The sequence below is a fragment of the Gavialis gangeticus genome, unplaced genomic scaffold, assembly GCF_001723915.1.
Source record: "Gavialis gangeticus isolate Ggan-Ray unplaced genomic scaffold, GavGan_comp1, whole genome shotgun sequence".
Lineage (NCBI taxonomy): Eukaryota > Metazoa > Chordata > Crocodylia > Gavialidae > Gavialis > Gavialis gangeticus.
Window position 1 is genome coordinate 53,336,741 of NW_017729034.1, and position 14,938 is coordinate 53,351,678.

The 14,938-nt window shown below is 40.3% G+C and overlaps 1 protein-coding gene across 5 annotated transcripts in view; it reads right to left on the minus strand.

Moving 5' to 3' along the window:
- The window catches only part of MAP3K21 (mitogen-activated protein kinase kinase kinase 21), a 63,071-nt gene that overhangs the window by 22,120 nt on the left and 26,013 nt on the right, over nucleotides 1-14,938 (minus strand). For all 5 annotated transcript variants that reach the window (XM_019527094.1, XM_019527093.1, XM_019527095.1 and 2 more), the window contains exons 3-5: nucleotides 11,805-11,953; nucleotides 10,531-10,706; nucleotides 2,105-2,345 (exon numbers count right to left, since the gene is read on the minus strand). In XM_019527094.1, the coding sequence (XP_019382639.1) occupies nucleotides 2,105-2,345; nucleotides 10,531-10,706; nucleotides 11,805-11,953 (566 nt within the window). The remainder of the gene's footprint in view (nucleotides 1-2,104; nucleotides 2,346-10,530; nucleotides 10,707-11,804; nucleotides 11,954-14,938) is intronic.

The following is a 14,938-nucleotide window of genomic DNA, read 5'->3' on the forward strand; positions in this document are numbered from 1 at the left end:
GGAGGTGATCTTGCATAAGTGACTTAGGCATATGTGCCACTGTTATGGCCAATGGGTGGCACTGTTGCTGTAAGAAAACTCCAAAAAAGCAACAGGACAAGAACAAGTCAAAAAATTGGACAGAGCAATGTCTCTGGGTTGGGGGGACGGGGTTAAACGTACTATTTGAAGACTAGATCTGTAATAAGGTACGCAGTGGAAACACTCAGGTTGGAGTATAACCATACTGCTGTCACAGGAGTGCACACATTTTAAAGACTTTGGAAGATCAGGAGTTAAATGGCATACTTGATTAAAGTACCAATATATTATTACTCCCTTCTTCAAAATATGGGAACCACATAGTAAGCACAAAAGACTAGTTTTCAGTAAGGCAGGATCTAAACCTAGTTTTTGAAGACATTGAGATTAACATAGTAAGCCACTGGGCTGTGTTATGACAAAGTACGTTTCTTCAGGACAGGAAAACTTGCATTTGAAGAGTGCTGAGTAGCACTCTAAACCATCCTTGCATTGTTCCATTTGTCTTTTATTTCTGTCCCAGAAAACTATGAGAATATTAAATGGTAATAAAAATCTCTTATTGCACTAACAGTAAAAGGATGTTACTAATGTTAGTAAAATCTTTCACCTGATTCTCTAAGTTTTGACTTCCTATGATTATCTAGCAACACCTTTAATGAAATGTAAGTGAAAAAACTGACTCTTGTAGCAAAACTACTTGGGGGAAAAAGCATGGTTGTATGTCCCTAGGGTTTAGATACTACGATGTTCAGGTTATATTGTACGTCAGAAAGCGAAAAACAAACAGACACAGAAAACAGCATATCCTCTGTAACCCACTGGGTGTACTGACATGGGTATCATCAGCTTTGCTCTGATTTTTTTCTTCTGGTCAATGCGATTACAAAGTCTAACCGACAAAGGTCATGTTTGGACAAAAAGGAGGTAGATTAATAAAATTATTCCATCACAGATGTTTTAGCCTCCATTTGTGTTCAAGTTCTGCAAATCTGTATACCAACTGCATATTTGCTTAATATGCAAATCGAAACCAGTCTTAAATCGAAACCAGTCAACTGGCACATCATTCTGAGAAGACAGATTACACATTTTTCTCCTCACTTTGAGAAAGGTTACCACCACATCTGCAAATTTCAATACAAATAGTTTTGTTTTACACTACTGACTCACTTTCAGTTTTCCCCAATGCCTCAGAACTTGCTTATGTGAGAAATCGGATTTTATGGAACTATTCTGCCTGCTTTAAAGGGCATTTAATTAAATTAAATGTTACATCTTTAAAAGATATTTCCCCAATGTTATACGAGCTGAAAACACGATGTCCATTATGCAAGCCATTAGGTGCATTTAGATCCTGGACTTTCAGCCCTGGACACACAGTCATTTGTGCTACACATTTAGTTGTCTGTGCACCAACCAGAAGAGGGAAACTTGACGTACACCTTGCTAGTAGGTTACTAATTTGCCTAACAAAAGTAAAATACTGGAGACTATAAATCACGAGTTCTTTCTGGCTTTGGAAGGTTCCTATTGTTCTGGGACAACACAAGTCTGGTGTCTCCCATATTAGAAGCATGGGCTCTATTCCCAATTCTGTAGGAAGCAACATTATGCCATCTCTCAGTCTGTTGAGAGATCCAGAGCTGGTAGTTCAAGTACCTGATCTTATCAAGGGTAGGGTAACAAAGTAGTGGGCAGAAAAAGGGGAGTGAAATACAGATACCATTAACAGCAATAACTACCAGACAAATAAGAACTCATGATCCTTTGGATCCCAGTATAGCACACTTTTCCCAAGAAACATTTTTGAATAGGAAGAGTATCTTCGACTGATCAACTGAAAGGAGAAATGTTCTGCAAAATATGATTTAGTTGGAAGTTCTAGTTATATCTGTTAAAGGCTCTTTTGAAAAAAAGAAAAGTTGTTTTATACATTTTATACTAATAAAGGTCAGACACATGGGTATATTAGGCATCTATCTTCAGGGTTAATATATAATATCTAGATGTTAAAGCAAAGGAATCTCAGTTTATATAGTTCACTGTGAACAGGGGAAGGAAAAAAAAAAAGGCATCAAACCTGAAGGCAAGCTAATTCTATGTCCATCTTTAAGTTTTAACCGGCTCCTTTTAAACTTCCCCTTCCTCTTCTTTACATTAGGGTTCTCTTGATTTAACTGGAATATCAAAATTTTCAGCTCACGCTCCAGGACATCAACCTCCCGTTCCACTAACTGCTGCTCACGACGTTTTAATAATTCTTCCTGAGATTTCTGCTGAAGGGCTGCTCTTGTCAGTTCTTCCTCACGTGACCGCAGCTCCTTAAAATATGATTTACACAAACATGGATAAAGGAAATTAGAAAGAATTGTACTATTAGTCTTTTTTACAATGCAATATATTAAATTAGTCCTTTATGAATTTTCCTTGTACTTTATAAGTAAGTAAGGAAGTATGGGCTAGATGAATGGACTGTAAGGTGGATAGAAAACTGGCTGCAGCATTGGGCTTAGAGCAGGCTTGTCTACCATGCGGCCAGCCACACCGTTTTCTGAGGCCTGAGGTGCTGCAACGGGAAACAAAAGTAAACACTGTCTACTTTTGTTCCCACCCCTTGTCCCGCCCCCAGCCCTTCAGCAGCTTCCTAACGGGGAAGGGGGCATCCTTTGGTCAATCCACTGGGTGATAAAAAGTTCATGATCCAGCCCCACATTCAAAAAGGTTGGAAATCCCTGGCTTAGAGGGTAGTGGTCTATGGCTCGATGTCTGGTTGGCAGCCAGTATCATTGGGCCTGGGGCCAGTCTTGTTCAATATTTTCAACAATGACCTGTAAGATGGCATGAGTGCATCCTCAGCAAGTTTGCAGATGATGCCAAGCTGGGAGGGAGTAGTAGATATGCTGGAGGGTAGAGTTAGGATTCAGAGAGAACTAGACAAATTGGAGGATTGAACCAAAATAAATCTCATGAGGTTTGATAAAGACAAGTGCAAAGTCCTGCATTTAGGATGGAACAATCCCATGCACCAGTACAGCCTGGGGGCTGACACTAGGCAGCAACTCTGCAGAAAAGGACCTGGGGGTTACAGTGGACAAGAAGCTGAATATGAGCCAGCAGCGTGCCCTTGCTGTGAAGAAGGTTAATGGCATACTGGGCTGCATTAGTAGGAGCATCGTCAGCAGATTCAGGGAAGTGTTTCTTCCCCTCTAATCGGCACTTGTGAGGCCACATCTGGAGTACTATGTCCAGTTTTGGACCCCCCACTACAGAAAGGATGTGGACAAATTGGAGAGAATACAGCAGAGGTCAATCAAAATGGTTAAGGGGCTGCAGTACACGACTTCTGAGAGGCTGAGGGAACTGGGCTTATTTAGTCTAGAAAAGAGAAGACTGAGGGGATTTAATAGCAGCTTTCAGCTGACTGAAGGGTGCTTCTAAAGAGGATGAAGTGAAACTTATCAGGGGAGGGAGATGACAGAACAAGGAGCAATGGTCTCAAGTTGCAGCAAGGTAAGATATTAGGAAAAACTCTCTCACTGGGAGGGTAGTAAAACACTGGAAGAGGTTACCCAGACAGGTGGTGGAAGCTCCATCCTTGGAGGTTTTTATTTTAAGACCTGCCTAGACAAAGTCTTGGCTGGGATGATCTAGTTGCTGATGGTCCTGCTTTGAGCATGGGCTTGGACTAGGTGACCTCCTGAGGTCCTTTCCAACTCTAATTTTCTACGATTCTATGATTTTAAAGCACACAAAAATCCATTATATTCACATCTGCTTAGTTCTTTACAAGTCACCTGTCTTTCTGTAGAAAAAGATCTTCCAGGCATTGCACAGATCTTTTAGGTATCACTTTTACATCACAAACTATGTAGGCTGAAGCAGAAAAAGCACTGTGACTAACATCACCACCCTATGTTAAATCAAGGACTTGTAATGAGACCTCTGGTGATCAGAGAAAATGTGTTCTGGTCAGCTCTCTCATTAGGTTATAAATTCCCTTTCTTATTTTATGTTCATCTTGCACCTATACAATACGCTTTATACAGCATGTCTATACCATAAAGAGACCTCTCCATGGTTATATCCTAGCAAAATTGCTGCTGGGGTTAGCTATGCATGTAATGGTCCTGGTGGTATGAAAACAACTGTATAGCTTCTCTTTAACAAAGAACTATTTCAAATTGAGTGGCATAACTATATCCCAATCACTCCTGAAAAAAAATATATACAGTTCTGAAGACTTCAAAGCAAGTCACAAGGCAATCTGTATGTACTTTCAGACATCATTCAATCCAGGAATTTTTAATTATATTTTTTTAAACAGAATATGCCAAACAGAATATGCCATACAGAAAATGTCATCGCTACATTTTGAGGCCTTCCTTGATATTTTTAATTTAAATGTTAATAGATTAATAGTAAATATAGGGTGTAAGTATTTAAAAATTTTAACAAATGTCATCAAAAAGAAAATTCACTAAAATTTAAGTTTAAAGAATTCAATTAAAAACACCAAAATATTTATTCTACCACTTTGCTTTTAATAGATAGCAACAGAATCACAAGTCTACTCATTGACAATTTTATACTGTAATGATTAAAAACTGATGAGAGCGGCAAATTATGACAGATCAGTGTTACAAAGGAATTTGGATGGCATGGCTAAGAACCTGCATTAGCAATTATGCTGTCCTTTCTGACTGAAAGGACAGTACTGAGCTGAAAAAAAATGAGGACTTCCTAGAGAAGCCAATCAGGAAGAGAGGAACTGGCCATTTAAGAAACCAGAGAGAGGAGGGAAGGCAGAGTAGGACCTCTGGCAGTTCATAAATATCAATGACAAAAGGATAAGGCAACAAATGCCTAAAGGCAAGCAATACTGTAACTACTTAAAAGAAAAGGAGCAGCAGAAGTTTGCAATTATCATCATATCCTCAGCGTAGAAACAGAAGCGACCTCTGAAGATCTTGCTGGTTACAAAACGCAAAGCTATCTAAAACAGTTTTGAATGGCTACTCAGCCCAAACCACAAGAAAAATCAAGCAGACCCACAAGAGATCTTCAGCCATCCATAAATGACTGGGTACTGACTGTGAGGGAGTCAGAGTAGTGTTCTGGGGACTAGCAAACTACAGGACAAATACACCATCTTCTTGGACCTTGGATACAAAATGCAACTTTAAAACTGAAAAGGCTTCTGAAGTCAAACAAAAATCTAACTGGGATGGTTCACACTGTTGCTCAGAACATTGCTTTACAAGATATCATGCATAGCACAGGCTGTTTCAGAGAACTGGAAAGTGTGCTGAAGGAAAATTGTTTCCCTTTTGTCATCTTCCTTCTACTGCTTAGAAAAATGGTGTAACGTGAGAAAATTTGGTTTGGGGAAATACTGTCTCCTAGAAAACTGGTTCCCCCTCTGCTAATCTGGAGGCCATCAAAACACTATTAACCCGTCTCCTTATAGAAGATGAGTTAGTCTTCTGGGGGCCAAACAGCCTAGACTTTATAAGAGGGTATTAAACTAACAGAGAAAAAAAGGAAAGTGTTACCAAATAAGCATTTAGGAAAAATCATACACGCCAAAGGACACTGAGGAAATTATATACCCATGTACCAATGCTAAAATAAAAGCCTCAGTCACTGCAAACAATGAAATTGCTATCTTGGAACATAAGTTCAACCTATATGGATGGTACTACTAAAACCTGCTGGAAAGGACTCATGTGACTGGAATGCTTACAAATGTTTACAGCTTGTTTAGGAAGAAGACAGCAGTATTCTGTTCAGATTTTGGGGAGAAAAATCAAATGATAGATGAATATCATATGCTAAAATGCTTTACACTCCAAGGACTAAATAGAGGCCATTTTAAAAAAGATCCCAAAACTATAAATTTTTAAAAGTCAGCAGCTCCAAATAATTTACACTGAATAATTTTTAAAACAACTCACACCAAGGCACTGTTTGGACCATTTCTTCCCTAACGTTGCATACATTTTTAGATACATAAGTATGCCTTACAAGTACAGTAAAAGCCGTGTTTATCCAGCACTTTACAAACCAGCACACTCTACTAACTAGCATGTCAGTCGACACGCAAAAGTGAAACTAGAAGTGCCCACCGTGACACTTCCAGTTTCATAGAATCATAGAAGTCGGGTCAGAAGGGACCTTGTAGATCTTCAAGTCCGACCCCCTGCCTGGGCAGGAGAAAAAAACTGGGCTCAAATGACTCCAGCCAAGTAGGCATCAAGCCTCTTCTTAAAGACCCCCAGGGTAGGAGCCAGCACCACTTCCTCTGGAAGTTGGTTCCAGATCCTAGCCACCCTGACAGTGAAGTAGTTTCACCAAGCCCCCACAGCCTGAGGCAAAGCAGCCTGTGCTGCCAAGCCCCCATGGCCCGGGGCATAGCAGCCGTTCCCCAGTGTGCCCAGGGCCCCCTTCCCTGTCCCCCGGCACACTGATGCAACAGGAGAGGCAGCAGCACACTGGATGCGGCAGGAGGGGCAGTGGCCCTAACAAGCAAAGACACCTGTTTGGGCCTCTCAGGTAACTGGTATATTTGGTTATTCGGCACCCCCCCGTTTCCCACGGGTGCCAGATAACAAAGCTTTTGCTGTGGCACATGTACCTAAATATAAGATGACCCTGATTATAAAATGACACCCCAATAATTATATTTTATGTAAAATATATGAATTCGCTATAATTTTTCAGGTGTGGAATCTAAATAATGGAGGTTTGCCTTGAATTTGTCCAGTTCCCATTACTACAACAGGGAAATGTAATAGGAAGGGGGACGGGGCAGGGAGAAGAGTCAGGCAGCCTCCTTCCTGTCTGCCTCGACCTTACTGTTGGACCAGACCCTGCTCTCGCTGAACACATGGAAGTGATGAGCAAATCTGAAAATACTGACTTTGAAATTAGAGATGGGTAGAATAACCTGTATATAGTATCCATAGGCTACTCCATAATCATACCTTTTAAGCAGCACTTTGGCACCTACTTGTATATACTACAAACTATGCATGATATTAGTCAAAAGCCAAGAGGTTCCTGATTTATCATGTAGTTTATTGGGGTTGGCCCCATTAAAGTCAGCAGGATTTCAAACCAAGGTGATCCTACAGTTTAGCACTGCTCAGTATACATGTGTACTCCAAATATCCCCCAAAAAGGATCCATGTGCTAATCAATCTCGCCACTCATGACTGGAACCAGTTGTTCTTGTCATGACTACTGGGGTCTTCCAAAAATATGCAGATGAGGTACAGGGCTACTTGGTTCAGCTTCATAAATCTTTGTTGATTGGTGGACGTTGATACTGATTTTTCTTATGATAGGTTTGACAAGTTCAGTTAATTAAGGTAAAGATGCTGATGTTTTATTGAATATATTATATATAGTTGATTTGGTATGCATAATATTTTAATTATATAACTGAATGAAACAATCAACACGAATGGATACAAAAAAAAGAAAACAACTACCTAATAGTTCTCAAAAGTAACTGTAAAGAAGGAGTTGTCATTAAATGGGCTGTTTTTAACAGGGTAGCATAAAGACTTGCTTTTTTTGGTCCCATAAGTAACATTTTATTGGGAACCTAGAAGGCCAAAAAAAAGACCACTAAAAAATGTGTAGATAATAAGATTGGAAAAGAGGTAAATAATAAGGATGACAAGTCACTATAAAACCTTGTGACTAAACAATGTTAGTGTGGCTAAATGCAAAGTCATACATGCAGGAAGGGAGACTATAAATATTTATGGCTGCTGACGAATGTGAAAATAAAAGGAAACACAGCATTTCCTTTTAACACAGCACTTTCAGCTCAGCACACTCGCACCAAATGCAGCACATGCCCAGAAGAGGAACTGCGTCAGTTTGTCCCTGCTTGCCCAATGTCTGTATAGATCACGCACTTCACCAGGGCTTTTTGGTGTTTTTATCTAATAGCTGAATCAGCTATTAGATATAAGTGCCAAAATGCTGAAGCATGCAGTCTATGTAGATGCTGGGGAACCAGATCAAACTGATGTGGTTCCTTTTTCAGTAAAGCACCAGGGTTTTTTCTATGCCTGCCAGTGACCAACATGATAGACGACTATCTTAAAAAGAAGCAATGAAGAAAGACTTGTAATTTGGGGTGGATATTAGCTGAACAAGAGCTGCCAACGCAATACTGCTGCTGAAAGAGCTAATATATAAACAAGGGAATACTGAGTAGGGAAGTCACACTACTGTTAAGTACTGAGGTGATATAGTGAATAATGAACAGTTTTGATGTACATAGCTCAAAGAATGTTGAAGGAGAAAAAAAGAAAGGGTTTAGAGAACTCATAGAATGATTAGAGGATTGCCTTATATCTAGGGACCTACTGAATGTATGGCAGAGTGGGTGTGCTGTGGCCCCTTTAATCTTGTAGATTCCCCTGACCCCCACACCGACTGGTGAAGGGGTCCCACTGGCAGCTCACTCCTGATCAATGGGGAGACAAAAACTGTGGTTTTAAATATGGCGCTGTTTTTGCCTCCTGCCACCAATTGGCTGAGGGGCCCCAGAGAGCCTTCCTGTCTGCTGATGACTGGCAGGGAGGCAACAACGGTGCAGTGTTTAAAACTGCAGTTTTAGCTTCCCTGATGATCAGGAGGGAGCAGTGAGGTCCTCCGCTAATCAGCAGTGGGGGAGGGCACGGTGGCAAGGGGCGCTTGGGGGAACATGCAAAATTAAAGGAGCCACTGCGCACTACTTCTGCTATGAATATGGTAAATCCCTACTTGTATCAGTAGTGCTCAACCTCCAGTCTGAAGGGCTCCCCCTGGGTCTGGAAATGTGGCACTGTGGGAGTGGTGGCAGCATCAACTGCCATAGCAGTTGCAGGAAACTATTAATACCACTGCTCCCCACCAACAAACTTCCACACCTGTGGAGAGCCTTAAGAGCCAGATGACAGTACCTAGGTGCCAGATCAAGGCATGAAGTTACTTTATGACTGCATCCAGCCCAGTGTGTTAGATTGCACTTATGTACTGACCCCATGCACCAACCCCATGCTGAGTCTGGCCCATGACTGACCCCTATAGGGCCAGAAGGTTGAGTACCACTGCCTTATACTGAAAGGCACATGGAGCTGAATCCAGTACGCTTAAGGAGTAAGAATAAACACACTTCCTGCAAGAAAGTGTGGGGTAGGGACTTGCTGCAGAACTGTTGACATATAGTAACTGATCATCTACTTGCTCCTACCTTGTGATAAGCAAAAGGTAAGCCAAGACAATTTACCCTTCAGTGGAACAAGGGTAGTCTGTTGCACTCCAGCTTCCATTTACTCTGGGGACAGTTTACTCAGTTACTGAATATCAGCTACTCTATGGCAATTACCCACCTACTTTTAATTTGCTGCAATTTATTTGTTTGCCCATATACAAACAGAAGGTTAAAAGGCAAGTTTCAAACTTAGATCTAATCTTGCCATGGATTTCCTATACCATGAAACAGTTAAAAGACATGCCCATCAAAAAGGAAGTTTGTTTTGTTTTTAACTTTTACATATAAACAGGATTTCACACCATAACCATGTAAAAACCTTACGCAGTCTGTTTTTTCCCCCTCTAAAACTACTATGCTTTTGGAAGGGTCAGTCATTTTCCGTCACGCCCACATATATATTGGTTTTGAGAGGAAGCAGAGAAGTCTAAACCTCCTTAAAGGTTTACTAAAGGTTTACTAAATGGTGTAGAAAAGCTATAGTAAAAAAAGACAAGGAATGATTTTTCTGGTCAGTGCTTCAGTTTGAGCCCAATGTTCCTACTGTGTGGAGATTAAACAAAACAAAACAAAACAAAAAACTGGCAAAACTATACATTGGTTGACTTTCTGCATTCTGCTCCAGATTTATAGGCTTTATTTTCACTTGTTTAAAACTAAAGCATGACGGAAAAAGCAAAAGTCCTTGAACTCCGAGACAAACCATGCAGTTATTAGCTCTATAAATTATTTTGAGAATAGATGATATTCTAAATAAAATTGGAATCAAGACAATTTATATAGTTAAAAAGGGCACATCTGCACCAAGAACAGACAACAATGTTCAAGTTTACCTAGGAAAAAAGTAAAAATATAGGGTAGGGATTTCCAACATTATTTTTTAAAATTTTTAAAAATTTTTTACCACTGCCTGGCTTTAACCCCAGAAGCTGCTCAGCTGGGTGGACAGATTTTTGGGAGGGGGGGCCAGGGGCTCAGAGCTGGGGGCTCATGCAATGACCCCACAGCCAAACTGCCACAGCCTGGTGGTTGGGAATCTCTGGTATAGGAGTTATCTTAGGCCTGAGCTATACACATATTCAGACTTCTGGCATCATTCTGGAATACTGCCAAAAAAGTCCCAATCCCACTAGTAAAAAAGCCTGTACCCACTAACCTATACACCAGTAGTTCCTAGTTTTCCTACTCCTTTATTACAGTTATTATAGTTAGAACTGGAAAAATCTACTTACTTTTTCTTTAGTCCTCAGTTCATTGAATATCTGTTGTATTTCTAATTTCCAGTCATCTTGCATGGAGTGGAAGGATTCTTGAGGCATTTCAGTCATAACTGCCTCTTCAATGGCAGTAAGCTGTTCAAGAATTAAGGCAAACGATGGTCGAATATGAGGATCTTGCTCCCAACATTCTGAAATTCATCAAAATCCAATCAGTTGCACTATAAGGGGAAGCTTACAATTATACAATCCATAGTTTTCCAATTCAAAGTTCAAGTGCTTACCCTCTTCCTAAGAATTGCCTACGTTCCCTTTGTTGCTGTAAGTCAAGCTTACCTACAGTATCACAGGGCTTTTCAAAGTGTTATAAAAGTCAAGTTTTTTTCCAAACAACTTCTATTTTCAGGATCTGAAGAAGCAGACTACCACAGAATCATAGAAAATTAGGCTTGGAGGGACTTCAGAAATTCATCTAGTCCAACCCTCTGCTCAAAGCAGGTGCTAGCCCCAACTATATTATTCCAGCTAGGCCTTTATCAAGCCGGACCTTAAAAACCTCCCAAAATAGAGACTCCACCGTCTTTCTAGGTAACCCATTCCAGTGCTTCACCACACTCCTAGTGAGAGAGGTTTTGTTTGTTTTTTGTTAAATATCCAACCTAAACTTCCGTTGCTGCAACCATTGCCCCTTGTTCTGTCATCTGCTACCACTGAGAACTATAAGCACTATGCAGTGTACTAATAAAATGAACAACCAGAAGACAACCTCAGACACTGCAACATTAGTCTGCAGTTCCCTCACTTCTTTTTAAAGAAGGGATGGCTGAACAGAACATGTTTGGACATCAAGAGATGACTGTGACATAACTGTGGTTTCTGATGGAAGTGATTTTTAAAGTGATGCGATACAGTGCTGTATGGCTTATACCAGGAAAGTAAAAGACATGGGCCCTAGGCTGGGTCTGGCCTGTGGAGCCCTATCACCTGGCACCATATGCAGCTGGCAGCACAAAGGGCCAATCTGTGGGCCCAATCAGCCCGAGGACCAGCCCAGCATCACTCATCCAGACCACCGCGCTTGACGAGTTCGACACTCTTGGATTACACTAAAATGTGTTGGAGTGGCAGGAAGGGGAGTAAGGGTAGAGAGGAATCACTACATTATACTTGGCTGGCATACTACCAGATGAAGTGTTTGAGTTTTAAAGTAATTGTATAACCCAGCATAAAGAAAGCACAGATATTGCAGGACATGTACGTTTTGAAGTATAAAAAAGCAGTATAGATACCTTTCATTAGTTTAGCAAACGGTTCAGGACAGGTGGATGGAATGGGCAAAGTAAGCTTATTGACAGCTACTCCATAAGCCACAGCAAGACCATCAATGCCACGGTAAGGAACTTCTCCTGTAAGCAGTTCCCACAGCAACACTCCATAACTATAAAGCAAATTTTAAAATGGTTAGTTTTATCTTCCAAATATGTTTATTCAGAAACAAACCAGTTAGCACTTTGTCCAGTTATACACTGTAATAGATAAAGTCTTTAGTGTCATAGGTAGGGACCTACTGAAATCCACAGGATAAAAAAGAAACAAAAAATAACAGCAAAAAAACCCAACTTACCAAGCACTGCGGCAGCTTGCTGGGGGGAGGAGGAATAAAGAAGGGCGCTGCCTGCTCAAAGGGGTGCCAGAAAGATGGCTGCTGCCCCCACCCCTAGTTACGAATTGGCTGCAAGGCTGCCTATCATATGCCCCACCCCTTTCCACCAATTGGGTGCAAGGTGCAGGGCTATGTGATGGACAGCTCTTGCAGACAATTAGCAGTGAGGGGTGGGGCCACCAGGCCCCTCAGTCAGGGGGCAGCCCCTGCAAATTAGGTAGGTCCCTAAGTCATAGATGAAGGGACTATTTCACTTTTGTCACCACCTCTTTCTTATATCAACATTTAATAACATTGTGTATACTGGCCAAATGCAATGGCTCGCAGTCCGCTTACTGCCTTACACTGACTGACAACATACCCACATGAAGAACTTGGGAAGAGAAAAACAAACAAACCCTTTTTCTATTAGGTACTGTGTGAGCCTTGATGGAAAGAGGATGAGTGCGATTAAAGGTGGGAAGGGAAAGTGTAAGGAAGGAAAGGGGGACTTTAAAAAGAAGTCTTCTAGATATCACTCCATTTCAATATCAACCAGACCAAACCAGAGTTTGTCCAAACATATAAAGATATCATTTTCTCTTTAAAAGAAAAGACACTATTTGAAACCTGAAATTATGCTTTCCCATGACACACTGTAAAGTAACCTCTTACTTTTTTAACCTTCTTACAATTCATGTAGCAGGACCTGAGATACTGCCACATATACAATTTCATTTTTCTCATCTGGGGGAAGATGGTGAGGGGAATATATTGTCTCCTGTCAAATAAGCAGAGGAGGAAAATGTCTTGAATTTTAAAGCACTAACATTTTGCTTCTTGATTTTCTATCAAATAGCAAAACAAATAACTGTCCTTATGACTGTTAATTATATTACATTAGCTAAAAGAAACTGTCAGAATTTCTTGAACTGACTTTTTCCCCCCCTTTTTCAGCTAGCTCTGTGGACTCTGTTACCACCTTGTACTTAAAAAGTGAGCCTTATAGTTACTCTTTTCACTCCAATTATACAGCCACAAGATGCAGAAAAAAAAGAGACGCTAAGGGTAACCTTCTCCTAACTTAGTGACTGCAGAAGCAGCAGCCCAGAGGAAAAGGAAGAAAAACAAGGATAGATAATATTCTCTCCACTCTCACCCATGGCTGAGTCACCTGCAACACTACTTTTCCTCCACAAAATGTGTTGGGTCAGCAAACAAACAGAAACAACTACATCGTTCTCTGGCTTTGGCTCTCCTTAGAACAAAGTTGTTTAGCATTTGTATGAATTCTTACTGCTTTATCAGAAATACCAAGACACTATATAGTGCAACACAAGTACCAACAGAAGAGAGTTTAAAAATGTACATTAACTGAATAACAAGCAGTGTTTGTCTAGAGCTACATTCAAAATCTTGACTTCTCAAAGCCTTATGTTCTGCTTGATTTGGATATGCAGGCTACTGAACTAACATTTGTTTAGAATTAATGAGCAAAAGCACTGAAAAAGGTATATGAGACATATTGGTGAAGTCTTGGGCTTTTTCAGTAAATTGATTTACCAAAGAAGAGATGCTCCCAGATAATATAGACCAGTATACACCATCCAAAAAGAAAAGCAAACTCATACTCCAACAACATATTTAAATTCAACATAGTTACTTGAACCAATATTGAGTAGTTCAAACTGTACTGAACTTTACACAGGTGAAGATCTCTACCGAACCACTTTCTTGCTTTCACGCTCAATTCTAGGCACTTAAATAAGTCTTATGCTTTCTGGTATGGTCATAAACTCTGCTCCCAAATATAGAGCAGTGAATAATCTGTACTAAAATAAACCAAAAATGTGTGTTGAGAACTTTAAATGAAGTTCAGCAAAGCAGCAATGCATTTGGCTAAGAAGGCAGGGGAAAAATGTGCCTCAACTAGTTGTTCATTCTACTGTCCGGGTTCAGTTACCTTCTGAATTCAAAGTTTCTAATGCTACGTAGTTTTTAACACCAACAGAAAGACAGTTGTGGAATTCACTCACACCAACACAGTAACAGTCTGAGAATGCCCATTTTAATTATAGAGACTGAGCGTTAATCTCAAGAGCTGTTCAAGAGCCAAAACCAGGGAAAGGAGGGGCAGCGGACGGAGGGGGGAAATGAAGGGGGGAGGGAAACCCACAGTCTAATTTTACCAAGCACAGGTTTTGGGAGGTGCTGTTCTATCATTATCTCTGATAAGTAGTTATTACCTCTCTAAGCTACAGAAGAAGCTATTTGTGCAGTAGGTTCTGTAAACCCAAATACAGTCATTCTAGGCATTTATTTCCAGTATCTAACAGGAAGCACACCTTTTAAAGAAAATGCACAGAATCATCTATCTATTCTTACATCTTCCTGTGTACAGGCATTAAGCCCTTGAAATGTATTCCCTAATGGTTGAACCTGTTAAAATTTAGCTTATTTTTCTTAACGCCATGAAAGCGTTTCACTATTTAAGTCCATCCTCAGGTATTAAGACAGAGTATCCATTACATATTCACTTAAATCTAGACTCATGATTCTTATAAACAATTTCCTCCTCTTATGCCAGCCAAATAGTTAAACTGAAATTATGACTGTTTTTGAAAAAATACATTTTATTTTCTCCTCCACTCTTCTAAACAAAACAAAAAGACTACATGCAGGTGACCTCGTCCAGATGAACTTCCCAGCACTAGTAGATTTTGGAAACCTGAACAGTGGATACAAACCTGTCAGTCTCCAATGCTTTTGGTTATTTTTTTT